Source organism: Ictidomys tridecemlineatus, chromosome 9 (genome assembly GCF_052094955.1).
Source record: "Ictidomys tridecemlineatus isolate mIctTri1 chromosome 9, mIctTri1.hap1, whole genome shotgun sequence".
NCBI classification, from domain to species: Eukaryota; Metazoa; Chordata; class Mammalia; order Rodentia; family Sciuridae; genus Ictidomys; species Ictidomys tridecemlineatus.
In genome coordinates, this window is record NC_135485.1 from 29,038,862 (window position 1) to 29,057,454 (window position 18,593).

General features: G+C 42.0%; 1 protein-coding gene and 1 long non-coding RNA gene across 2 annotated transcripts in view; one reads left to right on the forward strand and one right to left on the reverse strand.

Moving 5' to 3' along the window:
* Nucleotides 1-17,657, reverse strand: part of LOC144366653 (uncharacterized) — a 77,701-nt gene extending 60,044 nt beyond the window's left edge. Inside the window, exon 1 of the long non-coding RNA XR_013425756.1 lies at nucleotides 17,515-17,657. This is a non-coding gene — a long non-coding RNA (uncharacterized LOC144366653). The remainder of the gene's footprint in view (nucleotides 1-17,514) is intronic.
* LOC101954705 (ubiquitin-ribosomal protein eL40 fusion protein) lies at nucleotides 913-1,419 on the forward strand. The gene is given in 2 exon segments (XM_040292544.2): nucleotides 913-957; nucleotides 960-1,419. Coding segments are annotated over 2 exon segments (384 nt in total). The 5' UTR covers nucleotides 913-935; the 3' UTR covers nucleotides 1,322-1,419.
* Nucleotides 17,658-18,593: the final 936 nt, after the last annotated feature.

Below are 18,593 nucleotides of genomic sequence, written 5' to 3' on the forward strand. Positions count from 1 at the left end.
AATAGCAAATCAAAACCAAACATGACAACCTGGATACAAGACACCCTAGAAGGAAAACATTTTGCATTTTGATACCTTTAATATTTAATACCTGCTCTTTGAACAGGGAGCTTTGTATTTTCATTCTACCCCGTTCCTGAAAATTATGCAGCTGGTCCTGCTTGCAGTCTCTCTTCCTGCCCTGCTCCTTGATCCTTGGGTTGAAGAAACCTACCCTATTTTGTCCACAAGAAGTCTTTTCTGTTGGACTTTATGCCAGTCTTCAGTGATCACGCAGTAACACTCTATGACAGGATTGACCTGGGGCCCAGACTTGTTTTCCTCTGAAGTATTAGATTGTCCAGAGCAAATGTCCGGGCCAGCGATGATGATTTATCCAGTGTCTGTTCTTCAGAGGGAGGCACCTTCTTCCTGCACTATTCTTTTGTTTCATTTTGGAGTCTTGCTATGTTGCTCACAGTGGCCTTGAACCCTTGGGCTCAAGGGCTTCTACAATCTGGGATCTTGGTTTGGCCATCCGTGTGGCTGCAGAGGCTTGTATGGGCTGCCATCTAAGTGTCAGAACCTGATTGCAATACGCCATCCTCTCTGCCTATCCTTTCATCTTTAAGGTCGCCTCCCCTTCACTTCCTCTGTCTTTTCTTGGGGGGAAACTTCTAACGAACAGCCCGTTTGCAAAGCAGATGTGATTGACATCCCTTCAACCAACTAAAAGGCCCAGAACGTCTTGCCTTGGGTTAGCCACCCCACCCAATTCTCTAGCATTCTTTTTGAACATCTGTTGTCACGAATTCCCAATGGGTGTCCTTCTCAGATCCTGTCACCCAGGATTTAACAACGGAGACACTTCAGTATGCATTAAGAATTATAGTAATAATTTTCATGAACAAAAAAGGAAGGGTTTAGAACGAGGCTCCAGAGCGGCAGACACAGAGATGCAGATCTTTGTGAAGACCCTGACGGGAAGACCATCACCCTCGAGGTTGAGCCCAGTGACACCATCGAGAATGTCAAAGCCAAAATTCAAGACAAGGAGGGCATCCCACCTGATCAGCAGCGTCTGATATTTGCGGGCAAACAGCTGGAGGATGGCCGCACTCTCTCAGATTACAACATCCAGAAAGAGTCCACCCTGCACTTGGTGCTTCGCCTGCGAGGTGGCATCATTGAGCCTTCTCTGCGCCAGCTTGCCCAGAAGTACAACTGTGACAAGATGATCTGTCGCAAGTGTTATGCCCGCCTGCACCCCCGTGCTGTGAACTGCCGCAAGAAGAAGTGTAGCCACACCAACAACCTTCGCCCCAAGAAGAAGGTCAAATAAAGCCCCTCCACTGGCTCCTTTCCCCAAGGAGTGGCCTCCTGCCCAAGCCCCATGTATGGCCTTGGGACCTCAATAAAATTTCCCTTACATTGACTGGAGCAGTTAAAAAAAAAAAAAAAAAAGGAAGGGTTTATCACAACTGAAAAATAAAATATAATTTCTTATACTTGTTTAAAAATGATGAGCTCATATATTATACATGTATTGATGTTAAATATATGTACCTATATCCATATAGGTAACATTCCTTACATTGATCTGGAAATATGTGTGTGTGTGTGTGTGTGTGTGTGTGTGTGATCATAATTCTATGAAGTATGTACTATGTTATAATTCCCATTTTTCATGTGAGAAAATTGGAGGCACAGAGCAACAAAAGAACTTATTCAAAGTCACAGATCTGGCAAGTAGCAGAACAAGCATTCAAGTCCCTGCCCTGAACTCAGTTTGAGCTGGAAAAGTTCAGAGGAGAAACAACTGAGGCAGGGAAGATGTCCTGGAGAGGGAAGGACCCAAACAGACATGAGATGATGGCTGAGCTCTAGAAAACAAAGAGAGAGAGAGAGAGCACACTACTGACTACTGACGCACAAACTCCAGGGGTGGGGCCCGCCACCTGTATTTTAACAAGCCATGATTGTGCTGCATGAGTTTGAGAATCAGGTAGTGCCAAGGGTCACATGCTCAGAGAACTGTGCCCGGCAAACACGGACTGCCTCATGGATGCTGAAAGATTAGCTGCAGGCTCTATATATCTTCCTTTTGGGTTTGACCCCACCCAGGTCCTGCTCTGTTTCCTGAGACCCTTACGAGTCTCCACCCTGACAGTGTGAGATGCCTGCTCTCCAGCACGTCTCTGCAAGCCTTCTGCAACCTTCCCTGACCAGTTCTCCCTCACAGGAAGGTTCTGGCCCAGTTGCCTGTTGGGCCTGCGGTCTGTCCTAAAGCATGGCCCATATGATGGGGCCACACCCTTCCCAGGTCCTGAGTTGACAGAGGAGGACATACCTTGGGGCAAACCTGGTGCTTTCCTCAGGCTTTGATGTAAAAATATCTCTGTGTCATTAACCATCCTCCAGACTCTACAGAAGAACTCAGAGCCAGGGTGCCCTCCAAAGTGTCCCTTCTTTGTGTGCCCAAAGCTTTTTGCATAAATAAAACAAATGGATTTTATTTTATTTTATTTTCTAACTGTCTGGAGAGATGATCAGTTGGCCATTTCATCCACTTAATCTATTAAACTAGACATTGTCAACTATTTACTTGGAACAATTAAGATTTATATTAACTGTGTAAAATGTGCACAGTATTACTCTGCCACCAGTATTAAGGCAACATGAATATCCCACATTGACCCAGGCCACAAGCAAATACAACTAATGGGAACTCGGCATTGTCTGTAACTAGAAAAGCCTCTTTTGCCTTCTCTGGGTCAAGAAGACTGGGACATCAGAGGGAGACCAGCCATGGTGGTACATGCCTATAATCCCTGTGACTCTAGTGGCTGAGGCAGGAGGATCACAAGTTTGAGGCTATCCTCAGCAACTTAGTAAGGTCCTATCTCAAAATAAAAAATAATGGGCTGGGGATGTGGCTCAGTGGTTAAGTTCCCCTGGATTCAATCTCTGGTACCAAAAAATAATAATAATAAAAATAAAAAATAAAAGCAGGGGGAGACCAGGAAATAGAGAAAGAGGCAATGGCAGGTATTTTTTTTTAGAGAGAGAGAGAGAGAGAGAGAGAGAGAGAGAATTTTAATATTTATTCATCTTTGTATGTGGTGCTGAGGATCGAACCTGGGCCGCAGGCATGCCAGGCGAGCACGCTACCACGTGAGCCACATCCACAGCCCCAATGGCAGGTATTTTTCCTTGCTCTCATACCACCTCCACCAGCCTCGCTGTGGCTGGAGGGAGACGGATAGAACAGCTGGAAGGACACTGGAATTCTTTTCCCCAGGGAGCAACTGATTATTACAAAATGAAATTCTTTGTATTAGAAGATTTTAAAATCCTTCAACTTCAGGTGGTAGGAAGGGAAAGGAGGGGACAGAGGACATCAAGGCAGTGGAGCCATTCTGCCTGGTTCTATAAGGGTGGACACACATTGTTACACATTAGTCAACACCCAGCACCCAGTGTGAACCCTCACGAAAACCACGGGCTCTGGGGGAAGGTGTGCCAGTCTAGGCCGTGGAGTGGAACAAACCTGGCACCAGGTGTGGGAAGTGGGGAGCCGGGAATCAGCGGAGACAGAGGCTACATGGAACTTTGTCTTCAATTTTGCTGTGAACCTAAAACAGCTCTAAAAAATGAAGCTTATTAATCCCCCCAAACCAAGGGCCATCTCATATATGTAGATGCTAACATACAATAAGGGGGTGGGGGTGGGAGTAGAAGTTCATTGGATTAGACAAAAAATGAAGGGAAGGGAGAGCAGATGGGAATAGGAAAGACAGCAAAATGGATTGGACCTAACTTTCCCATGTTCATATATGAACACACGGCCAGTGAAACTCCATATGGTGTTCAACCACAGGAATGGGACTCCATGAATGGACGATTCATTGAAATACATTCTACTGTCAGGTATATCTTAAAAGAACAAATAAAAGCATTTTAAAAATAAAGCTTATTAAACTACAGTCACCCTACAATGCTACAGAACATTAGAATGTCGTCCCATCTAGCTGCATTGTGGAACCTGTTATCCAACCCCCTCTATATATTTTATAAAGAGTTAGAAAACTATACCAGGGTTCTTATTAGTCTCCAAACACAAAGAAATAATGACTATTGAAGGAGATGGAAATGCCAATCACCCTGCTGTGATCATTACACATTGGACACATGTACTGTACCTTCAAATATGTAAATTATTATGTGTCAATTAAAAAAAACTTTTAAGCCGGGTGCAGTGGTGCACACCTAAAATCCCAGAGGCTCGGGAGGGAGGCTGAGGCAGAAAGATCTTGAGTTCAAAGCCAGCTTCAGCAAGGGCGAGGCATTAAGCTACTCAGTGAGACCCTGTAAAGGGCTGGGGATGTGGCTCATTGGTTAAGAGCCCCTGGGTTTAATCTCCAGTACCAAAATAATAACGATAATAATGATAACTTTTTTTAAAATAAGTAAAGTCTATTAATTTAAAAATTAATCATCCTTGCACCCTGGCCCACAGTAGGGCTGCAGATCTTAGATGTTCTCAGGCTCAACCCTGTTGGCAGGAAAAATTGTCCAGCAAGACAGAAGCCTCTGTGAAGGTTGTTTACTGGGCTCCATTCCAGGAAGTTACCTGAAGAGTCAGGCTGATGTGGCTCCAGATGTGCTGGGTGGCCTCACTTTATGCTTGTTAGTCACATTATTCATGGTGAGACTCCAAGGACACTCATGTGGATGACATACTGGGTGCTGATACAATCTCCAGTGATTTGGTGCGAACGCTTTCAAAGGCCCTGTAAAGTTTTTAAGACATAAATAGAGCCAATGTCTTATAGCACCTAAATGCTAAGTAGTACCTTGACAAAGCTAAGACAGTCCAGGTTTCAAAGACACCCAAATTAAAACATCCAGGTGAACATTAATGGGTGTCAAAGGAAAAACAGCCAGTTAACACCCTGATGCTGACAGCTGGAAACCTTGGTGATGTAGCCCGGGCATCCCGGGCACTATCTTCAGAAGATAAGTGACTCAGAGCCTGCCAAGCCAAATTCTGATTCATGAGGCCCCTCACTCCAACTCCACCCCACTACCCCCAAAAGAAAACAGGATTTCCCTGAGCAGCCCAACCAGAGTCCAACCCTGGGGGTGGGGGGGGATGTCAGCCCTGTTGCTAGTTATCCTAGCTATACTCCCACTTTCTGGGGGCAGCCGGCCCCACGGGAACTAATGGGTCTTCCAGATGAGACCAGACAGTTCTCTGAGACAGAGTGGAAGTTAGGACCCAGTGAATGTGAAAGCAATAGAGGCCATCTGGGCCAGGGGGAGAAAATAATACACACGGAGACACCCAGGCTCGTCCCACGTTAGGAGTCACGTCTTCATTGGCTTCTGTCATCTGCAGCCAAATCCAGAGGAGTCCCACTGGTTGGCTGTTGTTTTCTTAACCCATATTTTTGATAACGTTTATTGCACAAATATGGCACATACTTTTAACACATTTGTTATAAACCTCATTTTCTGTTGTTCTAAGCTCACCTGGAACATGCACTAAGAGAGACCACACAGGGCCACAAAGAGATGAACCCAGTACCCATCACAGGAAGGGCTCAAAAAATGTTGGCCCCAAATACATTCTTTAAAACTAGAAATAATACTAACATTTCTCAAGAAACATGGAGAACGTTCTTGGTGTTTGGCACGCATTAGCTCTAATCCCGTAAACAACTCTTTCGAGGTAAATATTGCTATGCCCATTTCCCCAAATTCAATATTAGAGAGTCAGCAACATCCATAAGCAACGACCATAACAGATTATGACTATTCTGGTAATAATGATGATGGCAATGATAATAGCATTATTATTGCAATAAGTAAGATTTATTTACCACTTACCATGTGTCAGACTACTATGAGGATTTGCAAAAATTACTCATTTAATCCTCATGATAACTTTATGGTACTATTACTATCCCCCATTTTACCAATGAGGAAAGCGAGGCCCAGAGATTCATGAGCTCCTGAGTGTTAGTCTGGCTCCCAAGCCTGTGTATTTTAATCTGACCAGAGCTAAACCAGAAGGTTATTTTTGTTCCTCTTACTACAGCACTTCTCTGCTGGATGAAAATTCTGTTCCTATGTTGGGAAGAACCCGTCTTTCATTGGCCTCTTGGCTTCGGAAAGTCAAGTTTTCTCGAGGATGATTTCCCCCTGTTGATCTCAGATTGTTTTCTAAAGTTTTCATTGTTGTTTTTGAGCATGTGTGTGTGTGTGTGTGTGTGTGTGTGTGTGTGTGTGTGTGTGTGTATTCCTATTAAAAAAAAAAAAAAGGACACTCCAGGCAACCATAACTTAATCCACTACTCAACATCCCGCCATCTCTTAACCTTTTGCTCGTCTCCTTCTCTGCATGCTGTTCTGCCAAGTGGAGTCCTATGTAGTATTATGTAGCTCCAGAGACAGACATGTGACCCCTGGCTGTTCCTGCCTGACGTCCAGCGTCTTGCTCACAGATCCTTCTTGACATTGGCATGTAGAACCTTAGGAGTGGCTGACGTTCCATGAGACCAACCGAAATTTTCCTACTCCTCTCTCTCCTTTTTCCACTCAAAGGGATTTCTACTTTTGCTTCCTTTTTATGTGATCTCAGTGACATGTTTAAAGCGAGCTGAAGGACTGTTTTCTACAGTGAAGAGTCAGAGCCCACAGATTTCATCCAGAAAGAAACAGTACAGAGGAATCCTGCTGAAGACCAACCTCCCAGCTCAGGCAGGTGCCCACCTGGCCCTCCCCTGCTTCCCCACAGCTTGGCACACGTTGCTAAACTGTTTGTTAAAATCTCTCTCTCTTTCCCCTGATTTCCTACTTTGCCCCAGGTCCTTGGCTACGTTAGAACAAGCTTTACGTTTACCAGGAGGCAGGTTATAAAGAAATGAACTTTTATCTTTATTTTGAGCATTTGTTTGGCATGGGACCACCCCAAACCTTGTTTTTCCACAAACAAGTAGTGGAATCACCAATTAATTATCCCACTGAGGCAAGAACAATGTGAGGAACATGTGCTTAGATTCAGCAGATAGTCAAGGTCAGATGAGATTTAATTCTGCCTAGACTTCTTTTCATACAACCTTCAAGAGTTTAATTCTGTTTTCCAATCAAGCTGTAAAACAGGTCACTTATACAAATTTTTTAAAAAACTGATATTATGCGCCATTTGTGTGACATGATGAGTACATCACGTTGATCAAGTTTCAGGCAGGCAAGGTTCATGAATTTCAGCAAAGACAAATATCACAGTCTTGGGTCTACTGCAGAAGGGCTGTGGCCACCACTCCGTGCTGGCTGTGATGGTGAGTACATGGACCTCTTCCTACAAAAGGCCAGCTGATGGCCCCAAGAGCCACTCTTATAAAATGGCAGCAAATTGTCAGGTATTCTGTTTGTGGTTTCTAGGCTGCTTCACTTTGCATAAAGTGGAGTCACCCAGCGAGAGAGTAATCGAGTGGGGTGCAGCCCAGCCAATGAAAAGTCATGCATTGAAGAGATTGCCACCAGCCCTAGCCCAGCCCCAACCCAGCCCAGCCCAGCCCAGCCCAGCCCGGCCTCAGGCCAGGCTTGGCCCCAGCCCCACCTAGTCAAGCTACTGATTGTCTTCGGGGAGGGACCCAAAGAATACTGTGCCAAGGCCTCCCTCCTGTTAGGACTTGTCACTCCCTGGGACTAAGCTGGCCACTGCAGGGGCTTGTCTCTTGAGGTTATAAGGGTACAATTAATTGCAACAGCTGTGGCTTAATGTGTCCCTAAGCACCTTGTTGATCTTAATGGTAATGATAACAATGGAAAAAATAATATCAATGTATCTGAAATGCCCGAGCTTGCTTCCCCCGGGCTCAGCCGGGTGTGGTTTTTACCTCATCACGCTGGGATCACATGAAAACCATAGTGGTTAATTTTTAAACGTTAACAATGACAGTTGACAGGTACCTGATGACTGTTTATCAAGAATTCTATGAGTTTCTGGTCATTTCTTTACTTCATATTTTTAAATTAAGCTTATCATTTCTGCCATCCGTAATGTTAAACACAAACGGGCTGCTTTGAACTTAATATAACACAGAGCACATTTCTGAGGTTTTATTTAATGAATCAAATAATGGTATGTACCTTTGAATGTTTGACCACTTATTGAAAAGTTTAAAAGTTTTGAGATGCGTAAAAATAGCTAACCTACATGTAAGAACCCAGGAAAAAAAAAATTTTTTTCGCTGAAGCATTGGAGAAGAGATCAAATGAATTCTGACTGAAGTAGAACAAGTTTGAAAAATGGAAAGCAGAGAACTTGGAAGAATCACCAAAAACAAAAGCGCAAATGAAGGGATTTTGAATAAGTAGAAATATAAAATAAGAATAATTCCCAAGCTGTAATGAGTAAGGAAGAACATAGCTTAAGCAAACTTTCCTATAAATAGGAACAAGATATGGGATCGATACCATATAGAAACATTAAACTTCACATGATGTAAATGTTTCACTTGTACCATGGGGCCCCAGACACTAGCTAGGTGCCACCAACCCATCTTCTTCCTCCTCCAGCACACAGAGCTAGGTATTTTCAGACTTCCTTACAGTTAGCTGTGACCCTGTGCCATGGGCTTGTAATGGCATGTGGGTCAGAAGCAATGTTCACCGACTCCAGACCTGGCCAGAGACCTCCCATGCAATTCTGTATGTTCTTTCTTTTTTCCTTTACCTGCTACCCAAAGGCTGAAGACCAGGGAGAGGACTTCCCAGCTCAAGGGTGTGATGAAGCTGCTAAGTGAAAGGAGCAGCCCCCTGCCAAGTTGGCCTGCAGTGTGAACAAGAGAGAAATCTCTACTGGAGTAAGCCTCAGAGACATGGGGCCTGTTGATCAGCCCTCTAACACACAGTCATCTCCTGGCTTGCTGAAAATGAGACACATACAAAGCAAATGGATAGGCCATGCATAACAGGACACAACTCGGTGACCATCCACAAGATGACTTCATTGAGTCAGGGACACTTTTACATTATTCTTTCAAAGGTTTGATTATTAGACCTTTTAACATCTCGGACTAGCAAAGAACAAGTGCCTTCTCGACGTTTAGGATAAACTATAAAAATATACACATGCCTATTTATTAATAACATCTATGTATATTAAATGTAGTTATAGGTTTTTTTTAATCATAGGAAAATGTTTTACTTAATGTACTTCAAAAGTGAAAGACAGAATCTTCTTGTAGATCATCCTCCCTCAAGTCTCTATACTCTTTCCTATGGGAATTTTCTGCAGTCTGTGACTTCAATCACAATCTATGTGTTGGTGATACTCAGATCTCTAGTTCCAGCCCAGATTTTTCTCAAGATTTGAATCATAGGGTTGGGGATGTGGCTCAAGCGGTAGCGCGCTCGCCTGGCATGCGTGCGGCCCGGGTTCGATCCTCAGCACCACATACCAACAAAGATGTTGTGTCCGCCGAGAACTAAAAAATAAATATTAAAACTCTTTCTCTCTCTCTCTCTCTCTCTCTCTCTCTCTCTCTCTCTCTCTCTCTCTCTCTTTAAAAAAAAGGATTTTATTTAAAAAGAAAAAAAGATTTGAATCATATATCTGATTGCTTTCTGGGGATTTTCACTTGGGTGCCTGACATAACAAGCAGTCAAGTGAAAGAGTCATTGAACCACGAGGAACCAATTGTCGTCACCTTTACTGGATACAGTAGGTTCTCTCCTTGGAATCAACACTCTCCCCTGACCCCTTTTTCCTTCCAAAGAGAACCTGGTTAGTTCCACATGTCTGTGGTTCTCTACCTGATGTCCCTTGGGGAAGCTGACCCCACGTCAACTCTGAGGATGGTCTGTTTTGGCCAACAGTAATCTGGTTCAGAAGGAAGCATGAGCCGATGCAAAGAATGTTAGGATGTTAGGAATGTTCTGGAAATTCTTCTTTACTCTTTTGAGAGAGTCATTGGAAAAGACAGGAAATGGGGGCGGGTTGGGGCAGGGGGGGGGAGGAGAGGAAACAAGTAAAGCAGAGATCAAGTCACATATTGCCATGCCATAGAAGGCCTGGGTTTGAATCTACCACTTACTAATTATGTAAGCTTTGGCAAGTTACTTAGTCTTTCAACACCTCAGTTTTTCCATCTGTAAAATGAGTTCTGAGGTGGAAATGAGTTAAGGCATGTAAACTGCAGGTGCACAACAGCAAGTACTAGAGACATTTGCTAACTATTACGTTCCTCTCCATGTTCGCTTGCAACTGCTGACTCTATCTTGCTCTCAGCCTGAGGATTAAATGAACTTCGAGGATGCCTCAAGCAAAGAAATAGATGAGTCTCCGTTGGTACATGTTTGAACTTTGCACTTAGTAAGCCCTCAACCCCGCTCAACACCTTGTTATGTAGGGTGATACAGCTCCTTTGCTGGTCCAGTCTTAGCATTCAGATTCACTCCTTACAGCTAAGTACATCAACTCGACACATTGACTAGTATAGCCCTTCCTGAAATCATGGTGTTTAAAAAAAATAACATGGTAATCCCAGCAGCTCCAGAAGCTGAGGCAGGAGGATTTCAAGTTCAAAGCCAGCCCTAACAAGTTAGCGAGGACCCAAGCAACTTAGCAAGACCCTGTCTCAAAGTTAAAAAAAAAAAAAAAAAGAACTTTAAAAGTCTAGGGATATGGCTCAGTGGCTAAGGACCCCTGGGTTCAATCCTGGTCAAAAAAGAAATATAACAATAGCATGAATAATAAAGAATAAAATTTTCTGATTAAAAGCAGAAGCATGTCAGATAACCAGATAACGGTTAAAGTTCTTTCTGATTAAGCACCTCGCATCAGCACCCCCACCTTTTCCCCGTCAACAGAAGTATCCACAATAACATCTTTTATATATATGTTTAAATTTTCTTATTTATTTATATAAAACATCTGTATACAAATAAAACACATAGCACTGTTTTGTATGTGTGTTAATGCAAGTGGTTTATATTATTAAAAACACATCTTTTTACAAAATTGCTCTTTCAGTCAACAATATATTTGGAGAGCTAGATATAATATTAGAAAGATTATCTTCATTCTTTGTCAAAATGTATTTCAAAGTATTAACACTCTATTGTCTATTTAACCAACCACCATTTGATGGACTTTTAGTTCTTTTCTGTTTTATTTTATGTTTTGCAACTACAGATCATGCTAAAAGCTAAGTCCTCAAACCTACCTGCTTGTCAAAGCTACTAACACCAGCTGCATGAAACCTATGATGGTAAATGCTTTTAGTGAACTTCTACTTTAGTATGGAGTGTCTTCATTAATCCTTTAAAGATATTTCACCTTGAGATCTATTTTTTCTAATATTAACATTGGAATACTCTCTTTTTGTTGGAATTTTCTTAGTAAGCTTTTTCCATTCCAACATTTCAATTTTTGTGTCATTTTTCTTTATGAGATAAAAAAAACCATAATTGGATATTTTTAAATCCAATATTATTGCACCTGATTTTTGGTGCCATTGTGTATCATTTTTCAGTGTATTTTCTACCAATTAGATGACCTTCATAGGAAAGGTCATAGATGGAGCAGTCACTCAATGCACCCACCTTGAATTAGAAGTTGTATCAACTGTGAAATCTTTATGTATCTATATTTTTATGTAAACTTGTAATAGTATGTGTGTATTAAAATGGTGTTAGAATACTCCAAAGAATACTACAAAGTGAATAGATTATTCTTGAAACTACCTGATAGTAACTAAGAGTGATGGCTTTGGTGAAATTTTTCTTTTTTACAAAGATTTTTGGAAACCCTTAATTTCACTGATCATTCATCACTAATAAAGTAAAGCTGCTAATTTCATTTGAACTAGAAGATTAAAATGAAAAATTTTAACCATTGCTTTCCTTATACTTAGGTACACTTAGTATCTAATATTCATATAGAAAGTATATTTTTAAGCATTGACAATACACAAAAAAGACAGAATCTGAGTTCAAAAATAATATGATCTCGTAAATTTAAACCATTAAAAGAATTCAGCAATTTTGCAAGGCCCTCAAAGCCTAACTTCCGTTGGGGGGAAAAAAACAAACCTCCAAGTACCACCTTTTTACGGAACACTTAGGAAACTCTTTATCAATTTTAATTATTTTCAAACTCTCTCTGCAGGGTCATTGAGTCTCACACAGGGATCTTTGGGACTGCTTAAGATGACAAGGGACAAGAAGGGAACATGAGTGGCTTCAGCCATGCCTTTGCTTAACCCAAACAACACCACTTCTCATCTGCTTTATAGAACATTTTGCTTGAGAAAATGATTCTGCTACTTAAAATAAAATCTGATTTGATTGTCCATTTCCATATCCAGTAAAACGAATTCTAATTCTAAGTCTTTTATACATATAAAATGTGTTCTCTTTCAGGCAGCTTCAGGAAAAAGGAATTTTCCTCAGGTCTCAGAGATGCCTCTATCCTGATTAAGAAATTCTTTGGTATTTCCAGCCCAACCAATTCATTTCTGCTCAACTTTCTGTGGTCATGCATCTATTTCATACCAACTATCAGGTATTTAAAAGTGAATGATCCAACCATCCCTCAATCTTCCCCACTTCAGGCCAAATCAATTCCACTTCTCAGAATCCCTCTATACAGATCCTACTCCCCAACATTTAAATCATCTCTGTGGGATCCTCTTTTCTCTGAAACATCTCCAAATTTCTCACATCTCTCTCCAATCATTGAGGCCAAAATGATAAGTCACAGAGCTAAGCACAGTGGAAAGGGAAGTCATCCTTCCACACAGCTCCTTGGGCTAACCTTTGGTCCTTCCTCCCCCTGCAAGATCACCTTCATGGTGGCAGTGGATTAAAGATGGCAACACTCTCTGACATTCTCCTTATCAATGAGAGGGTAATTTCCTCTCCTTTGGAATCTGGAGTAGCCAATGACTGGACTGCTACCAACACAGAATGGCAGAAGCAGTACTACACCAGGATTGGGCTTCACCTTCAACAAGACAGGCAATTTCCACTTTGGCTTCTTAGAATACTACATCTGGAAGAAATCATCCCCTATGCAAAAAAAAAAAAAAAAAAAAAAAAGAACAACAACAACAACAACAAACTCCATGCTGTAAGGAAGACAAAGCTAACCAGATAAGAGGGCAGCATGAGAATGATGCCCCTAACCCTGGCTCTCCCAGTCACATCAGTCTACAAAATCATGATAGAGTGATTTGGTAGCATGTCCTTAAGTTTGCAGGTGGTTTATTACACAAAATATCAAGAATGATGGCTGTGTTCACCTTTGTGATTTACTCTCCTTTCTCCCTTTAGAGATCTTCCTGGACATTGACACTAAGGGTCCAACAATAAAAAAAAGTACAAAACAAAATATTTACTTCTCACAGCAGTCTTAGATTAATCTGGAGCTTGGTTACTCAGATGGAGTGAGGAACAGAAGTTTAAGTGATATCCTGCCATTTTGTGGACAAGGTATGCTGGGAATGCCTAACTGAATAAAGTAACTACCTTAATGAAGTCACATAGTCTTAATGATCATTATAGCTGGCAGCATCAAAAATATCTATCACAAGTACTTTTTAGTTTATCATTTTCTTCATTATTTATATACAATTATACTTATTTGTACATATAATATGTAGCATATTAATATAATGTTTATATTATATTAATATGCTACATTTATATTTTACAATTATTCTAATTTGTAAATTATTCTAATTTGCAGAAATTTTATTTATTCAGTCAAATATATCCATCTTTTCCTTTAAGGTTTCCATCTTTGATATCATTTAATCAGCCACCAAATGCAGAGTAACTCATCCATAAAGTGCCTATAGCCAGTCTTTGAAGAAAGTTCATTTATAGGGTGAGAGAAGGAGGCCCAGACTTCTCAGCTGATATTAAATGGGGCAGCCAATCTCTAGTGGGAGACATATTAAGACCTCATTTATTTTATTAGCCAAGTATTAGAGACAGGTATAAATTTTCTTTTCATTGGATTGCCTTTGGCAAAAGTGCCTTCTCTTTGGTCACAGGTCCTCTCCAGCCCCGCTGTCTCCACACCTGGCTACGTCTCACTTGTGTGCCTGCCTGGCCCTGCAGGCATGTGCAGTGAAGCGGGGTTCCACAGAGCCTTCTGCCCAACTCTAAAAATCTAAGGGAAAGTCTCTGATGGGCTTAGGGAACTCTGGCTAGCAGACTGGGTCTGTTTCTAGGGGAGAGAGGCGGAGAGGAAATGGAGCTATTCTTGCTAATAGAATTTCTAAGCATGTCATGAGTTCCAGTGCACAGTGAGAGGACCTGGCTGAGAAAACTGGATACTATTATTTCATTGGGCAGAGGCAGGTATGATATCATAAGCTGTTAACCAGCCTATAGGACGACTATTCTCAGGCCCAATGCCTTCTCCAACTCAATCATTTGTCAAAGGGGCAAGGCATTGGAGTATAAACATGGCTGCCTATACCTAGGGCAGTGTTCAGAAGGGGTCATAAGTAGGGAAAGTGTCTTTTGGCTCTTCCAAGTGAGCTTTGTAACTGGCATACACCTGCCTGACAGATCTAAGTCAGAACTTACCACCTGCCAAACACGATACTCATCACTTCACAGTCTCATCCAATTTTCTTAAGATGAGTATCCTTGCCCTCATCCTTTAGGTGATGGTATATAGGACCATGATATGATTATACATAAGAGCAAATATATTCGAAGCCAGGCTCAGCAACTGCGAGGCCCTAAGGAACTCAGTGAGATTCCATCTCCGAATAAAATGCCAAAAAAAAAAAAGTGCTGAGGATATGGCTGAGTTCAATTCCCAGTATCCTTCCCACCAAAAGACAAAAAAGAGTTCCTTAGAACTCAGGCTGCTACACAAAATACCATCAACTGGGTGATTTATAAACAACAGAAATTTATTTTCACAATCTAGAGGCTGGGAAGTCCCAGATCCAGGTGCCAGCAGATTCAACATGTGGTGAGGGCCCATTTGGCACCTTGTCAATGTGTCCTTATAGTGAAAGGGAAGAACTCTGGTCTCTTCAGGCTCCAGTGAAGTCCAATCTCATGACCTAAAATCTCCTTCCCAAAGCCCCACATCCTACTACCATCACCTTGAGGTTTGTCATTTCAGCATGTGAATTCGGGAGGTACCAATATTCGAATCATAGCAGATTCTGTTTAGAAATTCCCAAAATTGTAAAAGAAAATATGGATTTTATTTTATTTATTTATTTTATAGACCTTTATTTTATTTATTTATACGCGGGACTGAGAATCGAACCCAGTGCCTCACACATGCCAGGCAAGTGCGCTACCGCTGAGCCCCAGCCCAGCCCCAAATGTGTGGATTTTATTATGGAGTAGCAGATGAACTTCATTAAATTAAAAGTCTTCCCAAAATAATTACCAAGTCTCCTACATTTGTCTCATAAGAAAGAGTGAGAAATAACCAATCTCTTCTCTCAGCTAGTGACCATAAAACCCAAAGCTTGACTAGTCCCAAGATTTAGTGAAATAAGGAGCTCATTTAATTTTAATAGGTCATGTTCATAACTAGTTCTAAAACTGGAAGACTAGGGACACGAGATTAAGGAGAGGTTCTAAGAAACTACGAAATATGGCAGTACTATGGCTCAGATGGGGTTGTTTTGTTTCGTTATGGTATTTTGTGACCAGTAACGGAAAAGAGACTGATACAGGTAGAAATTGATTATACCCTCAGAAGATCATCATCGTAGCCTCAAACCTGCTGTCTCTGGAAACATCTCTGAAGCTTTCAGAAAAGCACAGACAGGGAGATTCCCCTTCAGTATGAACTTCATGGAGGAAACATTTCTATCCAGAAGAGGGCTGTGGGGTTTTGAGCAGATTATGCAGTAAAATGTAGCCTAGCTGGACTCCGTGTCCATCCACATGAGTTAGCTTTATGTCCATGCTGGGGAGGAATTTTTGCCACACCAAATTATTTTCCATGTGTTCACCTTTTCCATTATGAAAGCAATCCAAGTTACTATAAGAGAATTTGGAAAATTATGGTAAAGGAAAAAATAAATCCTCTATACAGTCCCACTACCCAAATAGCTACTGCTAACCTTCTTGGTCGTAGATTTTCTTCTAATCTTTCTTCCCCATGTGTACTATCTTGGCATGTTATTGGTTTTGTTTTCAAAATTGCTGTAGTGAGCAATATCACTTTGCAGGCTTCTTCATTTTTTTTTTCCCCTTAAGATCATATCACAAGTGTCTCCCTGTGTGGTTACACAAGCTTCCTAAACACTGTTTTTCATGGCTGCATGAATTCGTAATCCCAGGTCAGCTCCTCCCTTCAACCTCTGCCTTCCCAGGCCGGCTCCTCCCAGACTCTGTGCTTGGAAAAGACCAGCTCATTTTATCAGAAAACAGCCATGTCTGGTAAGGGAAGTCTGCTGCCCCCAAAACTCCTAGTGCATTTCATTACCTCCGAATGATCAGTTTGGAATTATTCACATCACTGCCCTTAATTATCCACCTCACTGCCTTCTTCATTAGCATGGAGGGTGGAACCAGGGCGGGACTGTGTTCTCTCCAGAGCCCCAGTCACTTCTGATTAGTGAGCTGCTTAGAAAATGGCCTCAGCTCCAGCAGGCCACTGCCAGTTAGTGTCCTGTACAGCAAAGCATTTCATTTATATTCCGTCTGTGGGTCAGGGAGAACGCATGGGTTAGTGGCCTGGGGGATGGGGTTAGTGAGGGACAGCGGGGCTTAAATATCTGCGATGCCCTTCTGGGGAGCATATTCTCTCTCTCTCTCTCTCTCTCTCTCCCTCTCCCTCTCCCTCTCCCTCTCCCTCTCCCTCTCCCTCTCCCTCTCCCTCTCCCTCTTCTGAAGTTTCCCTTTTTAAAAAAAGTACTCTGAAAACTCAGATGTGAGACAATAGCAACCTACAATCCTATAATACTAGTTGCCCCTCCCACCACTCAAGATGGTCCCTAACAAAAGGCCTCACTTTGACCCCCAAGGCAGGCCAAAGCTGATTCAAAGCAGGGAATTGGAATCCATTTGAGCACACCAGTGACCACCAGCCAGCCACACTCCATCACTAACATTGAAGTCCAGTGGCAACACTCATTTTCCTTTTCTTGTTTTTTTTTTTTTTTCTAATAGGAGTCAAGTAAAATGTCTCAAATGTATATACGTTTTTTTAAAGGCTTGAAGCTGGATATAAACACAACCTCCAAGTAAGACACAGTCATAACAATACTCCACCACTATTGGGCATGAGCTACCAGTAAGAGCACTTTATTTAGAAAGGACACACCTTTGCAAACTTTGCCACTTAAGAGGAACTCCAGATAGACGAGCTTTGTTTCCTTAAACATTAACTTGTAAACTCTATTGCTGGGTGTTGCTTTTTCAATGGCTGGCAATATCATAACCGATGGGTTTGCTAACTATCCATTGCTCAAAAATATGTACGCAAAGCGTAACCGTCTCTGGGCGCTGGGGCTTTTCACTCACCAGCTGGGACTGTCAGCGGCTGTTTGCTCCCTAGTCCCAAGGCGAACAGAGGCTCCTTGTCTGAAGGGAGCCAGCCAGGAAGTGCCTGCTGCTCTCGTGTAAACGTGGACATTCACTTGCTGTCTAGAGGATGAACACTGGTCACCCAGGAGGGAGCCAGGAGGGCAGGGAGGGGCCACGGGGACAGATAGGAAACTGTAGATAATATCTGGACTGTAGGTTGCTTCTGTTTGTTTTTTTTTTTTCTTATTTTACCTTTTTTTTTTTTTTTTGCCTAAAACTTCAGCAAGATTGTTCTAGAAGATTGGAAGAAGTGACTGGTTGGATTGACAGAATATTTGGTCTTCAGGAAATTTTCTTCTCAACTTTTCTGAGTCACTCTCTACTAAAAGGAACCACTGAGAAACTTCTCTGTGGTCATTTCATAGACCAGCTTCCCCTGATTCCACTGGAAAATACAGTTTTCCAATAATCTCAGTTATAGACGCGCTTATTCAGTTTTTTTCCCCCCTTTTAGCAAATGTTTATTAAGTGCCAGGCATTGTGTGATGCTAGAATAAACAATAAATATACTGCTTATGGCAGAATTCCGGTCCTCTCCCTCGCCCTATCGTGTGTACACACATGTGCACACATACACACAATTTGTCAATCACTTTATCAAGCACTTACATTCTGCTAAGCATTTTTTTTTTTTTTGGTACTGGTGATTGAACCAGGGGTGCTTAACCACTGAGCTACATCTCCAGTGGTTTTTATTTTTTATTTTGAGACAGGGTCTCACTAAGTTGCTTAGGGTCTCACTAAGTTGCTGAGGCTGGCCTCAAACTTGCGATCTTCCTGCCTCAGCCTCCAGAGTCACTGAGATTACAGGTGCCCAGCTGCTAAGCACCACATGCCTTATCTTTAATAATCTTCATGGCAAACAGATGACGTAAAATTGTCTTCCCACTTTTTAGATGAAAGGACACACACTTTGCTCAAGATCACAGAACACACAGGTGGCAACGTTACAATGCAAAACAGTCTGATTCCAGAGTCTGTGCTTGTAGCCACTGCATGACCCAGGCTGCTGTGTT